This window comes from Pteronotus mesoamericanus, unplaced genomic scaffold (genome assembly GCF_021234165.1).
Source record: "Pteronotus mesoamericanus isolate MK-2021 breed Mesoamerican mustached bat unplaced genomic scaffold, CSHL_Meso_final scaffold_83, whole genome shotgun sequence".
Classification (NCBI taxonomy): Eukaryota; Metazoa; Chordata; class Mammalia; order Chiroptera; family Mormoopidae; genus Pteronotus; species Pteronotus mesoamericanus.
The window spans coordinates 3,098,297-3,124,258 of NW_026555328.1; the positions used below are offsets into that span (position 1 = coordinate 3,098,297).

The 25,962-nt window shown below is 38.3% G+C and overlaps 2 protein-coding genes and 1 pseudogene across 2 annotated transcripts in view; all 3 read right to left on the bottom strand.

Annotated features, from left to right (window-relative positions):
- Positions 1-252: 252 nt before the first annotated feature.
- LOC129062647 (olfactory receptor 5AK2-like) lies at positions 253-1,211 on the bottom strand (annotated as a pseudogene).
- Positions 1,212-10,358: 9,147 nt separating this feature from the next.
- On the bottom strand, positions 10,359-11,300 carry LOC129062645 (putative olfactory receptor 5AK3). The gene has a single exon (XM_054563658.1). The coding sequence runs from the start codon at positions 11,283-11,285 to the stop codon at positions 10,359-10,361; it is 927 nt and encodes a 308-aa protein (XP_054419633.1). The 5' UTR covers positions 11,286-11,300.
- An 11,270-nt stretch (positions 11,301-22,570) lies between these two features.
- LOC129062774 (fatty acid desaturase 2-like protein FADS2B) overlaps positions 22,571-25,962 on the bottom strand; it is a 30,811-nt gene continuing 27,419 nt past the window's right edge. The window contains exons 10-12 of the mRNA XM_054563816.1: positions 25,777-25,856; positions 24,065-24,190; positions 22,571-22,622 (exon numbers count right to left, since the gene is read on the bottom strand). Coding sequence (XP_054419791.1) covers positions 22,571-22,622; positions 24,065-24,190; positions 25,777-25,856 — 258 coding nt within the window. The remainder of the gene's footprint in view (positions 22,623-24,064; positions 24,191-25,776; positions 25,857-25,962) is intronic.

Here is a 25,962-nt window from a genome sequence, read left to right on the forward strand (position 1 = left end):
TTTTCAGATTCCTTCTAAAGTGAAATAACACTTCAGTTTTCCATTAATGATATATGATAGCATTATTTTCCTTGCATCACAGCAGTTAATAGGCATTATCATTCTTTAGCAGTTTTTGCCAGACATATGGGTAGATAGCTCATTGTGACTTTAATTTGCACTTTGATACTAGTAACAATGAGCAACTTTTCCATATTGTTTGACTTTTTTTTGTTTTGATTTTTTAAAAATCAGCGCTGTCGGTCTGGTGGTTTATAAGCATAGCAAATTAGAAATTGAGAGTCAAACTAGAAGCATTTCTTCACAATCCCTTTCAAGGCTTTTTTCACACCTTGGTTTCTCAGGCTGTAGATGAGGGGGTTTAACATGGGGATTATGATGCCATAAAACCCAGAAGCCATTTTTTCTTGCTCTTGAGACTCTTCGGTTCCATCGCACAGCTACACGTAAGAGAGAGTCCCATAGAAAATGGTGATTGCTGTCATGTGGAAGGTACATGGGGAGAGGGCTTTTCTTCTTTCTGCAGCAGAAGACATCTTCAGGATGGCAGCCGGAATACATAGGCAGGAAAAGATATGATCAACACCGCAAACATCGTTAAACCCTACGCAGACTGTTAGAAACATGATATTCAAATCAATGTTGGAACATGAGAGGGCAAGAATTGGGGGTTCATTACAGAAAAAGTGGTTAATTCTATTGGATTTGCAAAAGTTCAGTGAGAAAGTTAGACTTGTATTTACAGAGGCATTTAGGAAACCCATGAGGTATGAACCAACTAAGAGTTGAATGCAGACTCTGGGTCATGACTATTGGATAGTGGAGTAGGTTACAGATGGCCACGGAACGGTCCACTGCCATTGTAGCAAGGATATAGCTGTCGCTTGTTGCAAAAGCAGAGTAAACTAGTAATTGTACCATGCATCCTATGAATGAGATGGATTTTTCTGTTCCTACAAAGTTTTGCAACATCTTGGGAGTGATAGCAGAGGCACAGGAAAGATCAGCAAATGTCAAGTGTTGGAGGAAAAAGTACCTAGGGGTGTGAAGGCAAGAATCAATCTTGATGAGTACGATCATCCCAATATTCCCCACAAGGGTGGTCATATAGATCACGAGAGATACTATGAAGAGGATATGCCAGGACTCATTTGAACAGCAAATTCCAGGAGAATGAATACAGTTGCTTGAGTGCCATTGTTTTGTTCCATGACAAAGTATCAGCTGAAAAGAGACACAGAAAGAGAAACAGAGAAAGCTAAGATCATTGTGACCCTTTAACCAGTCCTGGAGTTGGAAATGGTATAATATTTGGTTTCATAGTGGGGGTCAGATAATATTTTCTATGATACAATTGACTTCTATTTCAAAGGCTGAGCCTTGACACCTGACTTAGATAATTGCATCTGCAGTTGGGAAAAATTGCTATGGACCAGTAGCTGTATTCTCAGGGTGCAAATTGATTGGAATTTCATAAATATAGCAATTAAAGAATTTAAAGCACACTTTTATTTAATTATGCTTTCTTTTATGCTCAATATGTTAATTAGAAACCTCAATGTACCTAAATACTAATTATTGTATCTGAAACCTTGACACACCTATTAAATTCTATATGACCTTGTTCCAACTTATTTCTATATTCTCCTTTTGTTTCTTTCCCCTTCTTAGTAACTCTTTTCTGCAATCAAGTATTCATGGACATGTGGAGTCCTTTGTGGAAGTGTTTACCAAAGTATTTATGGTAAAGGATCATTTTCTTTTTAACATTTCCTATTTGTTGTGGACCAATATTTTGTAAAAAGCTATATAAAGGTCTCAGCATTGTCTAAATTCTATAGTAGTTTTAAATGTTCAACCGCATTGTCTATAATTACTCATCATAGAGCAGAAACAGAGTCCAAGGGCTGGTGCTGGTCCATGGACCACACACTGAGTATCATGATCTGTGATGTCCATCCATCCTAATTTATCTATGTACTTTCCTAGTGATGGCTAGCAGATTGCCTACAACTTGTCTCCATGGCAAATAATTCAGTTCAAATTTTTTTCTACAGTATGTTCCAAGGGACAAAATTTTTGATTCTGAGGGTAGGCACACATTTAACTTAACCAAGGTTTCCTAGGCTGCTTTCCATAATATATTCACCAGTATAAATTCCTACTAATTGTACATTGTGGGGTGGGAGGATTCCCATCTCCTAAATTCCACTGAGCATATTTCTAATTATTTTTGGCTAGGAAAAGTGTTGTACAGTGATACTTCATTTTTATATGTTTTCTCCTTTAATTACAAGTGAACTTGAACATCACCTAATATTCTTCTAAAGAATCTTGGGATTCTATTTTTCTGTTAATTGCCTGTCCACATTTTTGTCAATGTTTCTATTAAGTTGCTTTTTAGATGTTCTTTGTCTCAGATTTGAATCTTTATTCCAGATTTGAATTTCCCATTAGCTGTTGATTTGAGACTTTCTCACATTCTACCATCTATTAATTTTGTCTATAATATGTTTTATACAGCTGAAATCCTTAAATTTGAAATAATAATTCATCATTTTTGTCTTATTGTTTGTTATTTTGAAAACATAATTGAACAAAGTACATTCCTTTCCTTAGTTCATTACCCCAGGAGAATAAACACTAATAAAATTCTTTTCTTTATTATACTGGATTGCTGGCACTGGTATTTGTTGTACCATAAACACTTTATATTATGCACATAATTTGAAAAATGTTACTGTGTTTTCCAATATTTATTTTTTTGAGAAAGAAAACAGATTAACAGCATAGAGTAGTCAGTGTGTCTGTATGTGTGTAAAATACTTAAATATTTTCAAACCATTAGGTGATTTGACTTGTTATTTTAAAATTTACTTACACAAATACTTGGCCCAACTATGTTATGGGAAAGTTTTACCAAATATTTTATGGACACAACTAGTTCTAATATGCAACCTTTCCCCATAACTGACAAAAAGACATTCCAACTCATTTCATGAAGCTAATGTAAACTTGACAACAAACTAAGTGAAATTTGAGGAAAGAAAGTTGAAACCAATGTCACTTGTGAATATAGATACAAACAGCTTAAAAATACACATTGACAATCAAACCCATCCATGTATGAAAGAAATGATTGCTGGGGCCTCAGAGGAGTTTCCAGTAAATAACTGTTCACTTCCTTTCCCAGGATTTGAGTGACTCGAGGAATAAAGATAATATCTTTGTGGAGACAATAATATTATATTTAGATACTTCGGGAAAGACTTTATTAGTCAAGTTACTTGCTGCCAGTGAACACCATATGTAGACAGCCTATTTATGCAGCTTTGGTGGCTGTGAATGGGGGAGTCCTCTTGCACATGTTGGGGGAAGTGTCTCTGGAATTCAGGGGAACATGGGCTTCAGCAGGCTGGTGAATCCCAAGAGGGTAAGGGCAAAGCAGAGCATGACAGGTTGTTGTCAGATATGCCAGTCAGCTACCTTACTGCATCTTTCTGGGAACTGAGGGGACAAAGTGGGAAGAGGGAGCCCAGGTTACACAAATGGAGGCCCCTTTGCAAGAAAGAAAATTTTAGAAGAAGAGAAGATATGTTTTCCATCTGCAGTCAAGACTAAGTTGTATAAGGCTTGTATTTTCCTCCCAATATTAATTTATAAATTCAATGTCATTTCAATCAAATTCTTGAGAGAATTTTATGGGCACCTTCACAAATTTACAAAATTTATGTAGGGGAGATGAAGGCTAAAAATAACTGAGAGAATTTTGAAGGAAAGCAGGGTGAGAACCTGTCCTACCAGATTTCAGGACCTATCCTAAAGAGTTACTGATGACAGCGTGGTACTAGTATGAGGGCAGAAAATAGATGAATGGAACTGAGAAAAAGAAATAAACAACCCACAAGTCTATGGAGGCTTGATGCATGAAAATAATAAATGAACATCAATAAATCATGCCCCATTAAACTGTGGTGCTCCAAATGCCTACACATATGAAGTAATAACATTGTATTCCTATTTTACATTTTATAAAAATCAATTCCAAATGAATTAAAGCTTTAAACTGTAAAACTCTGAGAGTAAAACAGCAGAATATCTATGACTTAAATATGCAAAAAATATTTAAACAAGACATGAATGCACAAAACAGAAAACATTGAAAATTCAACTATATCTAAATTTAAAACACAAACATTATAAAAAAGGAGACTGGATATTGGCTGGAAATTTACTTGGGTAAATTTTTTTGCAACATATATAGATGTCAAAAGAATTAGAATCCAGTACTACTATGTAAATAATTTCTATAATTACCCCAAGAGAAAAATTTATAAAAGATATGATCAGGATAATTATAGAAAGGAAAACCCAAATAGTCATTAAAAAATATGAAAATACCCACAACTGACTAAGAATCAGATAATTGTATATTAATGCTGTATTGAAATATAATTTTATACTCAGTCTAAAAGTTAAAGTTTTGGTGATACTATATGGTCACATATTTCTGGTAGGAAGGTAAATTAACACAGTCATGTTGGAGTAAAATTTGGAATAACTAGTAAAATTAAATATATGCCTCCCTATGGTCTAGAACTTTCATTATAGTTACAAATACTAGAAAAAATTTTTATCATAAAAAACAAGGATACCCGCAGAGACATGTAACTATATGCATGAATATGTATACCTATAAATATACATATACAAGAATGTTCATAATAGCATTGTTCATCATAGAAAAATATAAACAAACCCCTGAAAATTCAGTAAATTGTTGTTACACGATGTATGTGGATAAATATCTGAAATGGAATGCTAACTAATAAAAAACAAGTTGCACAAGTTAGAAGGTGGCTACATGAATTGTGGTTATTTTATTTTAAGTGTGTCTTTATGCACCTAAGATAATGTGCAATAACAGAAACTCCTCACAAAGGAAAAGCCACGTCCTCAGCACACCAGTAGGAAGCTCCTTTACTCTGACGTCAGTAATGCCAGGCAGAGCAGTAACTCCGTGGATGAGATGGTCTGTTTTAGATAAGAATGTGCCTCAGTGGTGGGAAATATAGCAAATTAACCTGTGGGTGATGTGGACAATCTGATTCTTTCAAATATCTTGAAAAATAAACAGAAAGTATCATGTGATAACTCTGTAGTGATAAAACAAGAAATGTTTTCTTTAACTCAACATTTTTGTGAAGTCTGAGAGCCAACGAATTTGTGTAAGTTTCCTCCTCGGGTAGATTTGCAAATTAAAATAGGGTAAATTCAGCCTTTTCAAGGAGACTTTTGTTCAGTGGGTAAAAGTACTTGTCATACGAAGCTTGAGTTGGTCATGGGTCGCTTAATATAGACTCTTGATAGCGTGATAACATTTACCACATCAACTTAATAATTATGAGTTAAAATAAAATGTATGACACATTGGGGAAGATTTTCTTTTCAATTAATTTTTTTCTTTTTATTCAGTTTATTGGGGTGACACTAGTTAACAAATTTACACAGGTTTCAGGTACACAGTTCCCCAACATATCATCTGTGCACCGAATTGTGTGTTTACCACTCCAGGTCAAGTCTCCATCCATCACTATTCATCCCCACTGGGGGACCTTTTTCAAGAGCTATGGAAAACCGGTACAAGAGTCATCACACACACACAGAAGCATGTGCGTCAGTGTCCAAGTAGTTTGAACATTCTTAACTCTGACTGAACCCTGGTGCTTCTGAAGCTTTATTTATATCAAGCACGGTGAAGTGGAAAGGAAACAGGCTGGTCTGGGTTTGAATTACAGTCCCGACACTTCATGGAGACAAAGGACGTACTTCCTTTTGGCCTCAGTTCCAGACGCCATAAAATGGGATCGCAGAATTACATAGGAGGTAATGATTGTCATTGTAACACTGTCTTCGATACCAAAACCTTGAAAATAGAGTTAAACAAATGAGTGTAGATTCTTATTGTGGATCAATACATGCTCCAAAAAGAATGAGATAAATATATGCTGTTATGTAAAGGTGCTCATATCATATTGTTAAATGAGCAAAGCAAGTTGGAGAATGATACGTAAAATGTGGGCCCCTTTAAAAATAAAACTTTCACTCCTCTACTCTCTTATCTCATTTTCTTTATTTGTCTATGTAAAAGCTCAGGAAGGATTCATACTAAACTTTTCATGGTCATCCTTGGGCGGGGGAGTGAGGAGAGAATGCCTTAACTTATAAACTTCTTCATCTTTTCTTTTTAAATAGCTTAATTGTTTTAAAAAGGAAGAGGAAAAAATAAAACCTGCTTTGTAATGACATGACAAAGTGAGGTGATTTATATAAACTTCATGGCACAGGACCAGGCATTGAATGAACACTCAAAATTAGTCATAATAACACATGTAAATAATATACCTAAAGACATATAATATCTATCCATCCAATCTTTCAGTCATGTGTTTATTCATGATACCTACACTTAGCCAATTTAGTTCCCTCCCTCCATTTCCATTTTGTCTCCAGGGATGAAGTGGTCTTGGGGTGGAACTTGCTAGACCTTTGGCTCTGATCCTGTTGCTCCCCGATTTTCTGCACACCCTGGGATGATATATGGCTGTGTTTGAAAAGTGGGATTGGCTTTCTTCTACTTACACCAATGTTGCCTCCAGAGTCTCTTTCTGCAACTGGCGCAGGCTGACTGCCCTCCGAGGTTTCTCTGTGTGGTGCCTTCCTAATTGGGCAGTTTATAGCTGGGGCCTAAGGAATCAGTACTTGTTCCCTTGAGAACCTGAGGTTCCTGAGGCTGAGGTGGAATTGGAATAAACACTGTTCAGTAGTTATTTTCTGCTGAAGAACATTTAAGCTTTCTATAGAGGATACATTTAATTTGTGTTAGTCATTAGGGACTCTGTGTGTGTTGCTTTCTTAAAGATCAACTCTTTTTAAAATGTTTTCTTGTTTTTGAATCAGATTGAACATCTTTTTATAGATCCAAGAACCTGTGTTAGGTCTAGGAAATTGACCTAAGCACCACAATCAGCAAAAAGCATGGCTCTTTCAAACTAAATACATACATACCTACATTCAAAGCTAATCTAAACTTAAGGGCATATGGTTCCTAGTGTGACAGAGAGTTACTATTATTTGAGCGTATTTTACATGATCACTTTAATCATTGTTTATTTATTTAAAGAAAAAATTCCTTTTGATTTTTTTTCTGAAAATACATATATTTATAAAATCAGCCCTGGATAAGATAGCTTTCTTTCAGTTGTACCTGACACAGTGAGAATACCAAGGTCTGTCTGGAAAAAGTCCAGCCATTGTTCACATGAAGGGAATGGTTTGTGTGAAGTTGTTGTAACCTGGCAGCCAAGGAGTGTGGACTGGAATGTGCTTGTGTGAAAGATGATGACTTTAGTATTTGATGGGGATGATAGACACCTTTGAGTGAGCATGCATACTGTGTGGTTGCCACATTCAAAATGACTGAGTGAGTAGAGCAATAAATCTGCATCGAATTTTCTGTTAAGCTTGAACACTCCTCCGTGGAAACTACTAAGATGATTCAGAAGGCTTTTGGGGAGGATGCAAGAGTGACTGGCAGCTTCATCACGACAACGCACCTCTCATGCATCACATCTCATGCAGAGTTTTTTTGGCAAAACATCAAATCACCCAGGTGACTCAGCCCTGCTACAGTCCAGATTTGGTGCCCTGCGACTTCTGGCTTTTCCCCCAAATCTAAAATCACCTTTGAAAGGGAAGAGATTTCAGACCATTGATGAGATTCAGGAAAATACAATGGGACAGCTGATGGGGATTGGGAGAACTGCGTGAGGTCCCAGAGTGCCTTCTTTGAAGGGGACTGAGGCTTCATTGTCTTATGCACAATGTTTCATGTATCGTATATCTTTTTCAATCAGTGTCTCTATTTTCCATAGGGCATGGCTGGATACTTTCTGGACAGCCCTCATATTTTTGGATAACAATCTGTGGCATAAGAGTCTTTGAGTTATTTGTCTATAAAGCTGCTAAGGTTAAAGCTTTAATTTCATCAGCAAAGGGAGAAAGTTAGGTTGCGTCTGTAGCTTTTTGATTGACCAGCATATTCACGAAGGAGATATTGTCAAAATGCTGGTGAACTGACAGTTAGTGTTCCTTGCTGCCTGACCCAAGTCTCAGTTAGGAATGGGTTCCACTGCTAGTGGAAGAAAACCCAAATTTGGCTTAAAAACAAAGACTTAGTTTTTTCTTCACAATCATCTTTGGAAGTTAAGACTCACACTTTTGTGATTTGCTTCGTCTTTCCCATATGCTGGTTGTCTCACAGTCTGACATGTCTACTGTGCTGCTAGGTATCATGTTCCCTGTCAAGGCAGGAAAAGGGATCCAGAAGGGTAAGGTGGCAACCACACACATACTCTTGATCAGGAAAACAAATGCTCTCCCTCAACCTAGTGAACTTCTGCTCACATCTCACTGGCTAGAACTGTGTTATGTGGAGCAGCAGAAATGCCTGGGCGTTGCCCCAAACTCCTCAGCTATTTGATTTCTATACATCTGCAGTAGGCAGCATCATCTGGGCTATGAGTGGCAGGTGTCTGATGCTACCTCTCTGTTTCTGTGCCTCAGGAATAGCTCAGAAGCTTTGGAAGATCTTGGCAACCCTCAAGCAATGGGGGAGGGGGACTGAAAAAATGTCATACCCTCTTGTCCTTCAGAGGGACAATTCCATGGGACATTCTACATAGTTTATCAAAGTCCCCTGTGAGCTTGAGTTGCGGGTCCCAGGGGATAAGCCAGCTAAGTTATCCATCTTTTCTTTGCTTTTGTTCTTCTCTATCTCTTTCTGCTTTTTCTCTGCTGCTTGGGATAATCCCCTTCAAAAAGCTTAACAAACTGTACAGTGTGAGGGAACATGGCATATTATTTTAACTATAGTCATGATGCTATACATTGGCCTCCAACTTTCCCTTCCAGGGCCTCAGAACATCCTCTGTCTACTTTCTGATAACTGTTTAGCTATTGTCCCCAGGGCCTGGATATGTGGACCTGCCCTGGATGGAAGATCTCTTCCTTTATAAAGACAGTGTCTTTTTTTTTTTTATTTTTTAAGTATATTTTATTGATTATGCTATTACAGTTGTCCCATTTTTCTCTCCCCTATATTCCCCTCCGCCCTGCACCCCCCCCCCCCACCTGCATCCCCCCCTTAGTTCATGTCCAGAGGTAGTACATACAAAAGACAGTGTCTTTATTGAGGAGGTTCTGGTCACCTTACACTGACTTTAGGTTAATTTTTTCTCTTCTCTTAGAATTTAAGTAGGATAGTATTTGAAAAACATACTTTCTTCTTTCATCTGGTTCTCCTGTGCTGTTACTTAATTGTACATTTTTCTGGTCAGTTCATTAGATTGGTTGGTGTTATTGGTTGTGAAATTTGTTCTTTCATCTAGTTAGCATGGCATCTCCAGGTTTGTGTGAGGGTTTCCATCACTTACCTTCAGTCTATCTACTAAAGCTCCTTTGTCAACAGTCTGTCTTCCTGATTCAATGAGCTCTTTGCCTCCCTTCAACTTCTCATTGAATTCCTGTAGTTTAAAATTAATTGCTTGGACCAAAATGACTGGTATGCCTTTCATAAATGAATGACCATTGTTTAGGCTTTTAAATATATCTACATTCTAGATTTTCTATCTCTAGTGGAAATAGAGCTAGGAAATGTTTCCAGAATTTCCTTATTTTATGCAAGAAAGAGATGAATTCAAAATAAAGAGGGTAACTAATGTCAAAATAGTGATAACATCAGATAAGGAATGTGTTTTTAAGTGCTAGAGAATGTAATGAATAGGGGAATATTAAGTAGAAAGCATAATAGCCTAGTCATAAGGTGCTTTTCAAATAAAGTTATTTTATATTTGGGTTTATGCAATGATTGGAACAGAATCTGTGAAGAGCCTGTTTGTAAACAATTTAGGGAACTTGTTAAAAGGAATGGAAAAAAATGAACTTCAGTTTTAACATTATTTACAAAATTGGAGTTTTCTTGTCTTTAAGAACATATCTAAAATATTTAAAACATTTCAATGCTTTGTAAAGTCCACATATACATCTTAATATTTTAAGTAGTTCCAATAAAGCCCTTCTTCATGGGTAGTATGAGATATGTTTCTCAAACTCTACCCCAGGGAAAATTAGTCCCATGAGATGTTTCTATATTTCTCACATTCTAAGCACTTGTCTATTAAAAGAGGTAGCCTTGCTTTAAGATGTGAATGTGTTTTCAATTTCAGAGACATTATTCAGTGATTAAACATCTCTCCTGGATACCTTGATGTGCTGAATTTGAACCATTTGGGTCCAATCTATAACTTTTTCCCCATCTCTTTTAGAGCTTCCTTTACTTCCTTATTCCTCAAACTATAGATCAGGGGGTTCAACATGGGAATCACAATACCATAACATATGGAAGCCACTTTCATATTCTCTTGGAATTTACTAGCATGAGGTTGTAGGTACATATATGACAGGGTTCCATAGAAAATGGTGACTGCCGTCAGGTGGGAGGCACACGTGGAGAAGGCTTTTTTCCTCCCTGTGGTGGAAGACATCTTTAGGATGGTGGCTATGATACAGGTGTAGGAAAGGATGATGACCAACACAGTAAACATCAAGTTAAATCCCACGAAGACAGAAAGCAGCATAACGTTGATATCAGTGTTGGAGCATGAAAGGGCAAGAATTGGAGGAGCATCACAAAAGAAGTGATTGATGATATGGGACTTGCAGAAGGACAGTGAAAATGTAAAACCTGTGTTCACAGAAGCATTTATGGAGCCTATGATGTAGGAACCAGCTACCAAGTGGATGCAGACTCTTCGGGACATGACAATGGGATAGTGAAGTGGGTTACAGATGGCCACGTAACGGTCCACTGCCATAGACGCCAGGAGGTAACAGTCACTGGTTGTGAATGTTCCATAAACCAGTAATTGTGTAACACAGCCCTTGAATGATATTGATATATTTTCTACTATAAAGTTCTGCAGCATCTTGGGAGTGATAGCAGAGGTATAGCAGATATCAACAAAAGCCAAATGTTGTAGGAAGAAGTACATGGGTTTTCGAAGTCTGGAATCTGTCTTGATGAGCAGAATCATTCCGATATTAGCCACCATGGAGGTCACATAGATGACTAGAAATACAATGAAGAGGGCATAGTGAAACCTGTGCTGGGCACCAAATCCCAGAAGAAAGAATTCAGTCACTTCAGTGCTATTTCTTTGTATCATGGCTACCAAAAAAATCTAGAAAGGACCAAGAAGAAGATAAAAAAGAAGTGAAATCTTTGTGATTTCTTGAAAGAAAAAAGCTTCTTGCATTTCATTCCTTTTTTTAATATTAGATTTTCAGGCAAACGTTCATAACAGCTTTTATTGCTTTGCAAATAGTTCTTCTATTTTCTTGTTAAGAAACCACCACATCAAAAGTGATATGTGAACTATGGGTTCATTTTTTAAATGAAGAAGATCTCATTGAAGTCTGACTTCTAATATGTGTGAGTCTAAGAAACATAGATTAAAACATGCTTTCACCATATTAAACACGTGTTCATATTTGTAAAGCAATATTAAAATATGACTTTGAACTCTTTCAACAACCTGTAGTTTTTCTCATTTACCAGTTTAATCCTGATTCAAACTCCTGAAATTTGTCCATAGGGAGATAAAGAAAAATGAAAAGAAAAATAATTGGTAAATCCAGGTGAAGTACATGCCAGTGTTCCTTGTACTATAATTTTAATTGTTATGAAGGTTTTATATTTAAAAACTAAGAATTTAATAAAAAACATGAATTATAAAAACATTTTAATACAAAAACAGTAAAGAGAATTGACCATCAAGAGTTGTGCACTAAGATTGTTATTCAGAAAAGAGGAATAAAAGCTCTGAAGACAGTCAGAATAAATGATGAGCTTAGGAACTGGTAAACATGTGGGAAAACTGGAATAAATAGAGGTAGTATAAAATAATAACATTGTTCATGGGCAAGGGATAAACAGAAAAAAATCAGCTGATGTTAATATATTAGATTGGAGGGTTCATTAGGTTGAGAGTGCTCTAAAATTCTTGTACTTTAGACTTTTAGTTATACATATGTTTCAATAATTACAAGAGACAAAAATGAATTTTCTTAATTTTAGGGGAATAAATAAAATTTTAAAGTTATTCAATCTAAAAAAACACAATCTGATGAAAAGAATAATAGAAAAAGACAAATAGAAATTACTTGAGAAGGCATAAATAAACTAAATAAATTAGCAAGGAAAATAAATAAATAAAATTAAAAGACTGTCCAATTCTATTTTAAAAATGTGAATCAAGCCATAAAATTATATAATAAACAAAAATTGAAAGGAGGTCAAACAACTAATGATTAAATAAATAATGATATATATAAGAATAGAATATTATGCATTGGTGAAAATAAATCACAAGAGCTACATTTCTTAATCCAAAGCTTAGAAACATAATGTTGAGGAAAAGAGCTTATTGATTGATTGATTATATCACAAATTAATACCAGGACTTCAATGGTATTGGTGATATTTTATGTTCATATCTATTTGTTGGTTACACATGCTCATTGTATATTTTTTATGCCTTTTTGTAATTATTGACTAATTTTTATGTATTGTTTTACCCCTTAGATTGCTGTTTTGCACTGGTTACAGACATACCATCTCTCAGCAAGTCAAAATGTTGCCAGTTTATTAAATCAAAGCCACACCTCCTTTATAAGATAAGTTAAAGAAACAAGAGTATTACCATTTTAGGGTTAAAAGAGGTCAATTAAGTTTGAAGGAAAAAATTTGAGCATCTCAGTTGTTAAAAACAATCCTTAGGGTAAAGTATAGTGAATTATTGTAGCTATACCCATAGTCCTCAAGTTCAATTGTTTTGGTGATTCTCTGAGACAAAAGTCAGAGTTAATAGTGTCCAAAATGATCCCCACAAACCAAACGCTGCTTGACTTTAGTTTAGAGAATAATCTCATATTGTTAGAAGAATGTTGTTAGAGAAACCTTCCTCAAAACAAGTAACTTTAAAATTGGGATTGTAAGGTTGTGATCTCTATGGCTGGGGAAGGCAACTCCAAGTGGAGAAAGTACTTTAAATAAGCTAAGGGCAAGAGGCAGTAGGGACTCACATTATATACAATGAAGCAGTGTCGCTTTAATTAGTAGTGTTTTCTATATTAAATCACAACAGAATTGTCCTGTTTCTTTCAGAGATATTCTATTTCCATACAGCTTTATTGAGGTACCATTAACATTTAACATTGTATAAGTATAAAGTGCACATTGTGATAATTTGATACACAGATATATTGCAAACCATTTACTATATTAAGGTTAGTTATCACATCTTTCACCTAATGCAGTTACCATGTTGTTATGGTGAGAACATTTAAAATCTACTCTCACAGTAACCTTCAAGTGTATAATACAGTATGTTAACTACTGTCATGATGCTATGCATTAGATCCCCAGAATTTACCCATCTTATAACTGGAAGTTTGTACTCTCTGACAAAGATCTCATTTCCCCTACCCTCTGGCCCCTGGCTGCCTCTGTTCTACTCAAAGATAGCCTCAAACAAAGTAAAACTTGGGGCTAGACCTGACTTTTCCCCATCCCAGAGTTTCAGTTGGTAACAGATAAATAATTGCAAAACTTTTACAGAGCCTTGACAATATCTGAGGCATTGTTTTAGGTACTGAAAGTCTCAAATGCTCCCCACTCACACTTTAGCAGTGTCTGCTACTGGTTCCACTTTTGAGTTTCTGGAGGAGGATTTTCTAGAGCTTGCAAAAAACCGAAGATAAAATGCTTGGTGTCTTTTTCTGACTTCCAAGCTTGGATTGTCCTTCCAGACACTACAGCAAATGTCTGCTTAGAAAAACATACCAAGGGTTACTTTTTTTCAAAGTCACATTTATGTTAGGAATCCCTTTTCACCTTTGCTGCAAGATGATATTTCTCTTGGGCTACAAATGGAGTGATTTATTCTTGAGAGTTATGGGATTAAGATCTATTCTCATGAGAATTTCAGATACTGGAGGCTGTGTTGAGTGTATGGTGTAAAGCATCCCAGCTGAGACCATTAAGAAACTTTTTTTTCAACTTTCTGCCCTTTAGAGAATTTTTGTCTTGTTTACTTGCATGAGTTTAGGGACCATCTGTGCTAACCTGGGGCTGATCTTGGATTTTACAAAACCTGGATTTACCTACTGGATCTTCTACTTACTCCAAACCTCAGTTTCTCCATTTGTCAAGTAAGGCTAATGAACCAGACTTGGCTGCCTCAGTGGTGTTGGAAGAGTATGTGCGCATGCATGTACTCATTCTTTGACTCTTGGTTCAGGGGAATGGGCATCTCTTCCTCCCTGGCCCCTGTGACTTAGATCTTCTTCCCTTTCTTCCCATAGCCTATGGGCATTTATGTGCTAACTACTAATTTGAATCATCTGTTTGCTTTGAATGGTGAGCTCCTTATAGGAAAGCATACTTTCTTTTTGTATTCGTGTAGGTCATGCCTAGCACAGTGTCTGGAACTAGTTTGTATCCAAATCTTCATGGAATAAGTAAATGAATGTAAGTGAATGAAAGGCAAGATCTCTTATAGAGAAATTACCCTTTCTACTCTATAATGGTGACTACTTGAAACACAAAACCAACACCAGTAATGGTAAAAAATATTTACTGAGAGTTTGCCATTTCAAAGCATTGAGCTGATAGGTTTCACAGGTATTGCCTTGTTTAATCTGCACATGATCCTATGGCATAAGTACTGCTATTATCTGCATTTTATAGAAAAAGGAGCTGAGGCTCAGAGATACGAAGGGAGTCAGCCATGACTACGTGAATAGTATAAGATGAACATGGAATTTAAATAAGTCAGTTTGAATCCAGAATTTAAGATCTTAGTCATCAGGTTAAACCAGACCCAAAGTTTGAAAAGAACTGAAATCTTCTTTGTTCCCAAGGAAACACATACATTTAGTGAGTCTATGTTAAATGTCCTATGTTATGGCAATAGATATTATTAGCACCTACTATGTGCAAGGCACTGTTGTAGGCACTTGGGACACATAGGAAACAGGGACATATGGATATGGCCTGTGGAATTTGCATCCTAGTGTGGAGAACAGAATACACACAAAGAAACTCCCTAATAAGTGAGACCATTTCTGCTCTAAGGAAAATAAAATGCTGTGAAGTCAAAGTGCCTGAGAGGAGGCCACCTCAGTCAGGATATGCTTCCTTATAGAGATGGCACAATGGGGAGAGTAAACGCAGCTGAGGGAAAGGATGGCATCTGGAAGGAGCTTGGCTTGTGTGTTCCAAGGACAAGAGACCAGCCTGGAAGGACTGAAGGGGACCATGTCACACATTGGGTCAGAGGCCCAGCAAGGATCTTATCATATAAGGTCTTGGGGTGTGAGAGGGAGTCACTGTGGTTAGTGGGGGAAGTGACATGAGACCATTGCTCTTGCTGCTGATTGGGGTATAGGCCATAAGAGCAGGAATGGAAATTGAGAGACCATATATGAGACTTCGTGGTTTTTTGATTGAGAGGTCATAGTGGCTTGACTAGGGTAATATAAGGGAAATGGAGATAATGGTACTTGAGTGTACTATTTTGAGAAGGTAGGCTTTTAAGGGATTGCTTTTGGTTTGAATTTAGGAAGTGAAAGAAAGAGAGAAATGAAGCATGTCTCCTAGATTTTTGTTCCGATCAATTGTGTGAATGGTGGTTCCATTTAACTGTGATCGAGAAGACTGAATAGGTTATATTAAAGTGCCGATGAATCAGATAAGACATAACCAAAAAAACCCCCCAAAACCCCACAGAAACAATCCTAGGCATAATTGAAACATAAAAGGGGTTTCAACAGCTTTTGTGAAGAACTTTGTGAAAACTGAAAATGGTGAAAAGCTGCTAACAGGAGTGCAGAGGGGTCTAAGGAGACAAACACTGGAGCCCCTGAGCCTCCTTAGAGAACTCAATAGCTGGGTCGCACAGAAAACAGTCCCATGGAGCCCCCTCAGCAGCATGGGGCAGGCAGTGATGCGGGGAGCTTGCTGCAAGGGCAAACAGAAGCCATACAACCTGAGCTCCAATTCTAGCTGGCCCCTTAGCTGCTTAAGCTACCTGAGGGGGAGACCAGCTGGAGTCCAGCAGGTTGAGGTCAGCTGAATCCTTGACAGCCTCCTGCAGACTTGAGCACATAGCCCACAAGGAGTCCAACAGCTTTGAGAGAGCAGGAGTAGCTAGTCTCCAAATCTCTTCCTTTCTGATAGTCTATATTCTGTTATGGAGGCAGCACAACTAAGGTACATTGATCCTTTTCCCCTGAAACACCTATCTGTTTATTACCACTCCAACCTGCTACACAAGAAGGTGATGCTTACCCAGACACATGGCTCTGATTCTTTCTTGTCACCACCTTTGTGTCAACTAATACTATACTTTAACCCTCAATTCCTAAAATATCTTTTGATAACTGTCAGTTCCTAAGCTAATGATATCACCACGATCATTTAAGTAGTTCTATAACCAGTGAAAGGTGAGATTTACTGATACAATTTGACTGAATTTTTCTGTTGTCCAAAATGATTGATGCCTCATGATTTTTATACACCAAGGGATTTTGTTACAAAAGGTGTTGTTGATGCGCTCATTCAACCTGTGGCCCAGTGCACGTTGGGTAAGAGCAGAGGTGAGGAAATGCAGCACCAGGTTTCTACCCTGCCGAGCCTCAGCCCAGAAGGGCTCACCCTGCTGCCCAGAATACCTGCAGCACTCCAGGGGCAGAAAGGCTCCCAGTGCTGTGGATGTGACTGATATTTTAATTTAATTTTATTAAATTTATTCGGGTGGCACCGGTTAGCAAGATTGTATAGGTTTGAAATGCACAATACATCATTTGTATTTTGCATTGCGTGTTCAACACCCAAAGTCAAATCTCCTTCCGTCACCATCCGTTGGACCTCCTTTACCCTCCTTCTACCTCCCTGACCCCTCCTTTCCCTCTTGTAACCACCCACCATACTGTTGTGACTGATATCTTTATCTCCAGCCCCGGGGGCTGTGCTGGCTTCAGGCCCAGCAGCCGCTCCCCCAAGTTTTCAGTCTAGTGTGTGTGCAGGCAAAAGTAAATTGAATCGGTGAGGTGCCCAGGCCACAAGAGCTTATAAAGGGAGAATTAACCTGGTCAGTTAAGACTGGGGAGACTTCTCAGAGAAAACTATGCTCAAACAAAAGCCAAGGCAAACGCACTCATGAAGAAATGAAGTTAAGTGGCAGTGAGGAAACAACCTGCTGCTTGCAGGTTTCCAGCCACACACCCTCCCTGCTCTGCTCTTTGAACAGAACCTGGTTCCTGCCTCAGGGCCTCGCTTCTGTTGCCTGCTCATCCGGATCTCAGGGCAGGCTCCTTCACATTCTTCTCACATTCCCCTTCCCCTGACCCCCTTATCCACAATACTGCCCTGCTTATTATTCTCTCTCATGACACCCTTTTATTATCATTACATGTGATCATCTGTTTTCTTCTTCTATTTACTTGTTTACTGACCATCTTCCCCAGTAGATTGTAAGCTCCAAGAGGCCTGGCTCCTGCCTCTCTATTCACATAATGAGTGTCTGACACATGGTAAGTGCTAAATGAAAGAGAGAAATCAAGATAAACATATATTCATAAATAAAAGATAATGAAAGGTAAATGTATGTGTGAGAAGGTTTATTCTGTTTTGGGTTAATCTGTGGTTATCTCTCTTGCGCCCTCCACTGAAGACCTGGCCTGCAGTGTGGGCATATGACCTGACTGGGAATCGAACCAGCAACCTTCTGGTTCGCAGGCCAGCACTCAGTCCACTGAGCCACACCAGCCAGGGCTCAATAATCGATTTAGCAGGAATTTTACTATGTTATAGTCTCTTAAAAATAGCAAAATTCCCAAAAGATGAAGCTGCTACACAATTTTCAGCAATTCCTTACTGAAGAGAAGAAATATACTTTGTTGTTTGCATAATCTGAGGTTTATTTTTAAAAATAGGCCCCTAGAAATTTATTTTAAAATGCATAAAATATAAGAGGGGATTAATGGATAGAGATAGGTAGATGAATAGATAGTAAATGAAAAAAAGTTTACTAAGATGTTCAAGATGAAATTTAGGTGATGGGTATACTGATGTTCACTGTAAAATTCTTTCAATATTGCTGTCTGTTTGCAAACTTTCATAAATAATGTTGAGAAAGAAAAAGTACCTGAATATATTCCTGCCCTCAACAGAATTTAAGTTCATTCTCCTCTACTTTCTGCATCTTTAGGGCTGATGATTAGATAATTAGCAGGGAAATAGTTAAGAAAATCCTCTATAATATACTGATTTACACAATACTTATTGCTTAATTTGTATACTCATATTTGTCATAATTTTCAACCATGAGTATTGTGCACTCTCATCGTTAACCAGAAGTTTGGATAATTAGAACGCTTGCCTCTCCATTATTTCTTCAGCATGAGCTCTGAGTGCCGGTCCCAGAGGATTTAATACAGTCAGAAATGGAGGGTGACTCCTGGGTGTTACTTGTTGGAACAGGAGAAGTCATTTTCTTGCTTGTGATTCATAAGCCTCTCATCTGGGGAAAGCCACTCATATTGTCATTGTTAAAATGATTCACTGCCTTTTCAGTCTGTGGGTCTGTGTGACTCTCTGGCCTCTCTTGCTTTTTTTTTTTTGGTGGCTCTAGGATGGGAGGAACCCTCATTATAATAATAATAACCAGCATCAGATGGGTGTTTCAGCCTTGTGAAACTCTTCCATTTGCCCTACTTCATCTGATTGTCCTGACCGTGCTATGATGCATGTAGGCCAGGTAATATTATGTCCCACACCTCTTTTACACATTCAGATATGAAGTGTATAAGTGATCTGGCCAGTTTCATTGTAGAATATTAAATTAGGGAGCCAAAATTAGAATCCAAGTCCCTGACTTCTAATCCAGTCACCCTTACTTAATGCCTAACTAAAAACACATGCAATTTCTCACAGACAAATTTTGCCAGGTGGCGTACAGCTTTAAAGGGAATAGGGTTGAGGTAAGGCCACATAAGGATAGAGAAGGCGATTTTCCTTGGGTTGAAATCATGCTAAGTCACCATAACATCTCAAATCCATGTCTTTGTCTTGTTCTTCGATATTTAATGTGGTTAGAAGTTCAATCTCAGCTTAACTACTCCCAAATGAAATTTCTCTGAGCTGGATACTATTTTAGGATTGGTCAGTAGAAGATAGTCAATAAGAACATTTTCCAAGATGCCACCGTGCCTGTCACCACTTCAGGGCACTTGTTCTTGCTCAGGTAGAAATTCTTATTTCATCAGCTTCTTGGAAGCTATTAGAGATATCCCAGAAATGTCAACTGCCATGTCTTCAAAGGCCACTTAATTCTCCTTTACTTTGAATTTTCTGGCATGGAAATTAAAGAGCATCAACTATGAAGTCTGATATCCATGGATCTAAAGCTGTACTCTACTACTTCCTACCTGGGACATCAGGCAAGTTGCTTGGCCTCCTTAAGCCCCAAGTTTTTATTTATAAAATGAGATTAATTATAGGGCTTGTGTCATGGGACTGTTAGGAGGATTAAATAAAATAATGCCCATGAAGGGCATAGTTCAGTACTAATTGCTTGGTAGATACTCTTAAGTACTGGTAAGAATTTTAATAATTCAAAGTTAGAATACAGAAGTGACTTTCCCATGTTAGATACAATTTACCTCTCTATCTAGTTAGAGAATTACATTTACATATATTTCTCCCTCCCTTCCTCCCTTCCTCCCTCCCTCCTTCCCATCCTCTCCCCCTTCTTTTCTTCCTTTCCTCCTTCCTTCCATACATCTTTCATGAGTGATTTTAACATGTCAGGCAGTCCTTACTTTTGTGGATATTGCAGGCTAGCGGGGGAGACAAATTAATTGAGGAACTACACAAATGAATGTAAAATTATACTTGTAGTAATTGCTATAGAGCATATCATAGGAGGCTGTGACTTAGTAGAGAATTTCCCTGGGATCTGCAAGTGAGTGATAGCTAACTAAGCGAGAAGGAGTGAGAGCAGGGAGAGTGACACAGAGGTCAGATACTGGGTTTAGTAGGAAAGACCCTGTGGCAGAAGGGACTGTGACGACTCAAAAGAAGTCATTGGGGCTGTAGCAGAGGGTGCAAGGGCCAGAGTGGTACAGAGATGGACAAGGTTCATGGGGAAGGGCCAATGCAGGCAAAGTCTATTGGCAGTCTTCCAGGTTGCTTTTGATTCTAAGAGCCATGGGTGTCCATTGAAGTGTTCTAGGTAGGGCTGTAATATACCAGTCAGGAGTCATTAGAGCCCTACAGTACAGAGAGCAGAAATGGAATGACCTGCAGACTGGATCATCTAAATTCTAATTTAGTGCTCAGAGATCTGGGAAATTGTCAAAGTAACAGGCCTTGGTACTCCTTCTCTGGGAAGCTTATTGAACAAGTAATAGAAATAGAGTCACATGTCTCACAAGTGCAAATACCAGTCACTACAGGGTGAGAGAAATCAATTGAGAGATTGAATTCTGGAAAAGGACTATTTTATTGACTAGCATTAAGCAAGTTAAAATTTACTCCATTATAAACTTTTGTTCTTACCTAGCACATTTTCTGAACTGATTTTACATGTTTCTTTTATGTAATCTGTCTAAATCTCCCAGATTTGTTCAGTTTCACAGTAACCAACTCCATTTGGGGAAGTGCAAAGTGGACTATTTTTGACCTTGAGGGAGAAATCCTTTGAGGTACTGTGTTTAGGGAGAGGTCTTGTTGCTATTTCTAGTGACCAGGAGAAAAATGATACTTGAGCATCACTGGAAGTTGAACCAGAGTGGACAGGGAAAACCAATCACTGTGCTCCACTCCCACTTGTAACCCTGATTTCAGGCAGGAGAAATCATCTATAGATCCACCCACAGAAGGAATCTTGGCTCTTGTCAGATCCATCCAGGGCTTGCATTATGAAGAATCATGAATTCAACAAAACTTTTCTTCCTTTTCATTCCCTGTCCAACTTCCTTACCCATATCCACCTACCCATATTACGGCCATTTCAATGCCCAGTCCTCCCAGGCAACCGGTACTTGTTTCCTCGGTTTTGGCTGCATGACTAACCCCTAGGTTAGTCCTTCGTTGCCCCACCTTGTCCCACTCTGGCCCCTGCTCCCTTAGCTTCAGCCCCAGGGGCTTCTTTCCAGTCACCAAAGTTTTTTTCTGCCACAGAGTCTCCAGAACCCAGGGATTAAAATAAGACACCCCACATCTGGCCCCTCTGGCTGCGCCCCCACCCCGATATCTCACAGAGTTTTGGAGAAGGGAACAAAATACTTCCTCATGGAATTTCAGACAAATAAATCCTTAACACTGACTTGTTTGGAGCTAGGGGTGGAGGTCAGGTTGGAACTCCCTGCAGCCAAGGTCATCTTTTAGCTGCCTCCCTGACCATGCGTAAATGAGCAAAAGCACAGACACACTGAACATCAGTATGCTAGTTACTGAGACTGTAAACTTACCGTTCTAACATTGAAACTCTCTTGTCCTAAGTAAGACATGCTTAATTTAGTTCCAAGCCTGACAAATTTCTTGTCACAGCCCAGAGTCTACCTTACAGAAAACAAATCCCTTTCTTGCAGTAGAGTCACTTATTAGTGAGGTTTGGCAGTTCTGTTTTGGTGGGTAGTGATTAGCCAAATGAATCTTAGACTCAGGGACAGTCTATTCTTGGGCAGAGCACAAGTCACCTTTAATATAGACCTTAGCTTGCTTGATCAGGTGCTGTTGGGACTGAATGCAGGAAGCACCCTTCAGAAGTTTTATAACTTGGTAATAAATGTATATACATACCAATTATACATATGTTGTACAATAATGAAAGTCTGAAATGAATATTGGAATGTTTGAAGAGATTTTAATGTTAATTACACTCAACATTTAAAGAAAAAGAAATTCAAACACTTAAAAAAGGAATAAACGAAACATTTATGCTTCAACAGGAACTTCTTAAATACACAATTTTCTTTTAAGAACAACTGTCTTGTTTTTCAAAAAAGTGCTTCATCCAGGGTGCCTGCTTGGCCCACTTCTTTCTATGTCCACATCATCAGGGAAACTTCACTCTGGCTCCTACACTAATGCCCCGTGACTGAGATGATTTGACTACGTCTGTTGGTACGACTAAGTTCATGATCCTTATGAAAAAATAAAAACATTGGGCTCCCATCTCCCATTTGTTTGCCTGGCCAAAGCCATCTTGTGTTCCCTCTGCTTCCTGTTTGCAGAGGAAAGCTTCAGGGAAGGAGTTATCATGTGTCCTCAGAGTTCACAATCCAAGGATATGCCAATGGCACTAACAGGTAAGTGGGAAGAGTTCTTGCACATTCACCAGCCACCTTGAGAGACAAAATTTCATGTACGTCAAGGATGGTATCATGTTTCATAGTATGCATCCACCCAGAGGGCTGCAGATTTCTTCAATGCCCTGTAGAAGGAGTGAACAAGATCTTCAGGAGGTGAGACTCTAAGGCAAAGGTTGCTACTCTGTGAAACATTTGCTCTTTTACTTGGTACAAGGCCATGTTGTCATTTTCAGCTGTATGTGAAAATGTCTTTCTTTGTTGCCCAGTGGAAGAAGTCAAGTACACTAAATTTTTTTTTTTTTTTTAGAAAGTTAGGCCACATTTCCTTTATTGAGGAGATTGAATTTTTCTTTCATTTATTCTTTTCTGTACCACAAACCATCACCTACTCTTTTTTTCTAGTATTAAAAAAAAGCTTCACTGAGATTCTACAAGATAAAGCATACAACTATATGCCAACCCATCCAATATCCACCTACCCATCCTATTTTATAATGTGAGAGATACTTTTCTGGGCTCTGGGGATACAGCCATGAACCAGGGAGAGGTGAGTCCTCTCCACATGGAGTTCCTGGACTAGCAGGAAATGCTATAATTTATTACTCAATATATTATTTAGTCATGATTGTGACAAAGGTCATGAATGAAGAGAACCAGGTGTTGCAAGAGCATGGGAGTTAGTCATGGGTTCAAGGAAGACTGAGGAGGAAAAGGCATTTGAGAGGAGCTGTGGAGAGTAAATGGAAATTGACAAGGTAACAAGGAAGGTGGCCAGTTGGAAGAACAGTCAAGGCAGAAGAACAGGTGACAAAGGAAATTAAATGGCAAGGAGCAGGGTTTTATGTAACAAATGAAGGGAAGCCAGGTATCTGGAGGGCAGGGGAGGAGAGTGGTAGAGTCCAAAACTAGAACACTAGTCAGAGATCAGATCAGAATGGGCCTGGCCTTGTTTTCTTCATTCAAGATACTGTGTTTTTGATTGTTTGTTTTTTTTCCAATTCTAAAAGGAAAAGAAATTATTAAACTCAGACCACTGGCAGTTAGTTTGACCAACACAATGGTTTCTAGGGAATTGTGAATGCTTTAGGATAAGTATGGATTTTCAGTCCCATCAGGCCTTGCCAATCTTGGTCAGTTACCCCTGGAGTCATTCTACAGGGGATGAGTCACCCCTGCCTGATTCACACATTTATGTCCTGCTGGACTTTGCAAGCATCTTAGTTTGCAACCTTGGACCAGATGATTTGAGAATCCCTCCCACTTAAGTTCTTGAATGTGTAAAGGCTCTGTAGGGGATACAAAGGCAAATAATGCATGGCCTTGCCTTTAAGATGTTTGAAGTTTAGTAGGACAGAAAGGTATTTTCACTAAGAAGTACCTAGAAGGCAGAAGGTAAATGTTAAGAATTATTATTATCATTGCTGTTGCTGATGCTATTCATGTCCATGCTGGCTATCCAGATGCCCTTTAATAAATGGTTATTGGGCGAATGAGCCAGTGAATAGTCTGGGGACTGACAGTGAAGGAAAATGAGAGCTGTGAGTTGAGGAGACTCTATTATTACCTGACAATATCTCCAAATGCCTTCAACATGGGCTTATTCACGTACTGCAATCCGTGCTTGGCACACAGGGACCTCACCAGAGGTGCCGCCTTGTGATAATTATGACGAGGCATAGTGGGGAACAGACTAGGGAAACAGAAATGAAACATACAAAACTTAGACCTACAGAGAAACATGAGAGAGTTTTCTTTCCCCATTACTAAGTAAAATTATATCAGCAATTCAGACCCAACCTTGACTTTGCACAATACTTCTGCTCTGGGAAGTTAAAAAGCTCTTGCCAAACATTCTTATCTCTTAACTTTCTGTGAGCCCTGTGGGCGGCAATGTTTTGGAAAAGCTAAGAAAATAAATATAAGCTCTATCAAAAATGTTTACATTTGGCCAGCTCAAAGGCAAGTGTGGAGTTTCCTACCATTCTGAATTACCTAGAGAGCTGGAGATATCCATCCTGCATCTCTGTCTCTCTTGTGTGTCTGTCTCTCTATACATCTAACTTCTGCATCATGAATAGGTGAGTATTCAGTAAATCCTAGTCATGGCATATGGGGAAAAGTTCAAGGACAGGAATGAACAGTGAGAAAAGATGGGGTTCTTTCCAAGGTTTTTACTAATTAGCCAGATGACTTTCTTGGTTTTTACCCCCTCTTTGATAAAATATAAGTAATAATTCTGTCTTGTTTTGCTGGGATTTAAAAGACTAACATGAGAGAAAGGATAAGAAAATCTTATGAATAGGTATAACAGTTCTTTCCTTCTCTAACCATCGCAGAAATGGCCTAGACAAAAGGATGTAGAGTTTATCCCCTGAATATTCTGGAGAGATTAATTCTCAAAGGATTATAATTTACTCTTTCTTTAGGGCATGTCTGCCTCACCAACCCATCGGTAATGGAAATACCTGGAAATACCATTTGGAAATGGCAGCAGAGACTGATTTTCATTATTGATTATTTTGTAACCTATAGACAGATAGGCATTTAGGAATGGAATGAAAAAAATAAACTGACAAACAGAATAGAAACAGAGGCATGGATAATGGAACACGCTGTCAGCTGTCAGAGGGGAGGGGGGTTGGGGAGCTGGATGAAAGAAGATAAAGGGATTGAGCAAAAAATAACACCAAACATATACATAACCCAAGACAGACAATAGTGTGGTGTTAACTAGAGGGAAAGGAGGGTAGGGGGTTGGTTGAGGAGGACAAAGCAGAGGAAATGGTGACAGAAAGAGACTCGGGGTGATGAGTATCTGATGCAGTGTGTAGGTGATGTTTTGTTGAGTTGTATACTTGAAACCTGTATGGCTTTATTAACCAATGTCACCCCAATAAATTCAATAAGTAAACAAATAAATAACAATTAATTTCAACACAACTTTGTTACCCAAGTGGCATAATTTTTCTTGGGTTTGTCAACAAGCCAAATGCAAAGAAAACAATCAATACTTTCTAAAGCCACGGGAATCTGGAAACTGAGTCACTGGTGTTTTTACAAGATTTCGCTCTATTTACTTATGGTTGTCATACCTCCTTCTTTTCTTTCTTTCCTTCCTTACCATTGATGTTAATAGAAAGATAGAAGCCTTTAGAGAACTCTGGTTCACTTTTTTTCCTCTCTGAGATCCCAGGCCTATGCTCTGCTCTGGACTGTATAGGGCCTGTTATATATCAGAACCTTTACCACCTGTCATGGACTGTTTCTATCACTCACTGGTGCTCGATTTGGAAGTTCAGGTGCCCAGTGAACCAGTCATTGAAAAAGGACTGTTCAACATTACAGGTGGCCAAGACCTGCAAAAAAAAAGCTTATGTTAGATATAAATAAGCTCAAGTGTCAAATAGAAAAAAATTTTATTATTTTTTTTTCAGTCAATCATTCAACAAGTGCTTGTCAAGT

Excerpts from the sequence above, each read along its gene's own strand:
- LOC129062645 (XM_054563658.1), bottom strand. The coding sequence starts at position 11,285 with ATGATACAAAGAAATAGCACTGAAGTGACTGAATTCTTTCTTCTGGGA.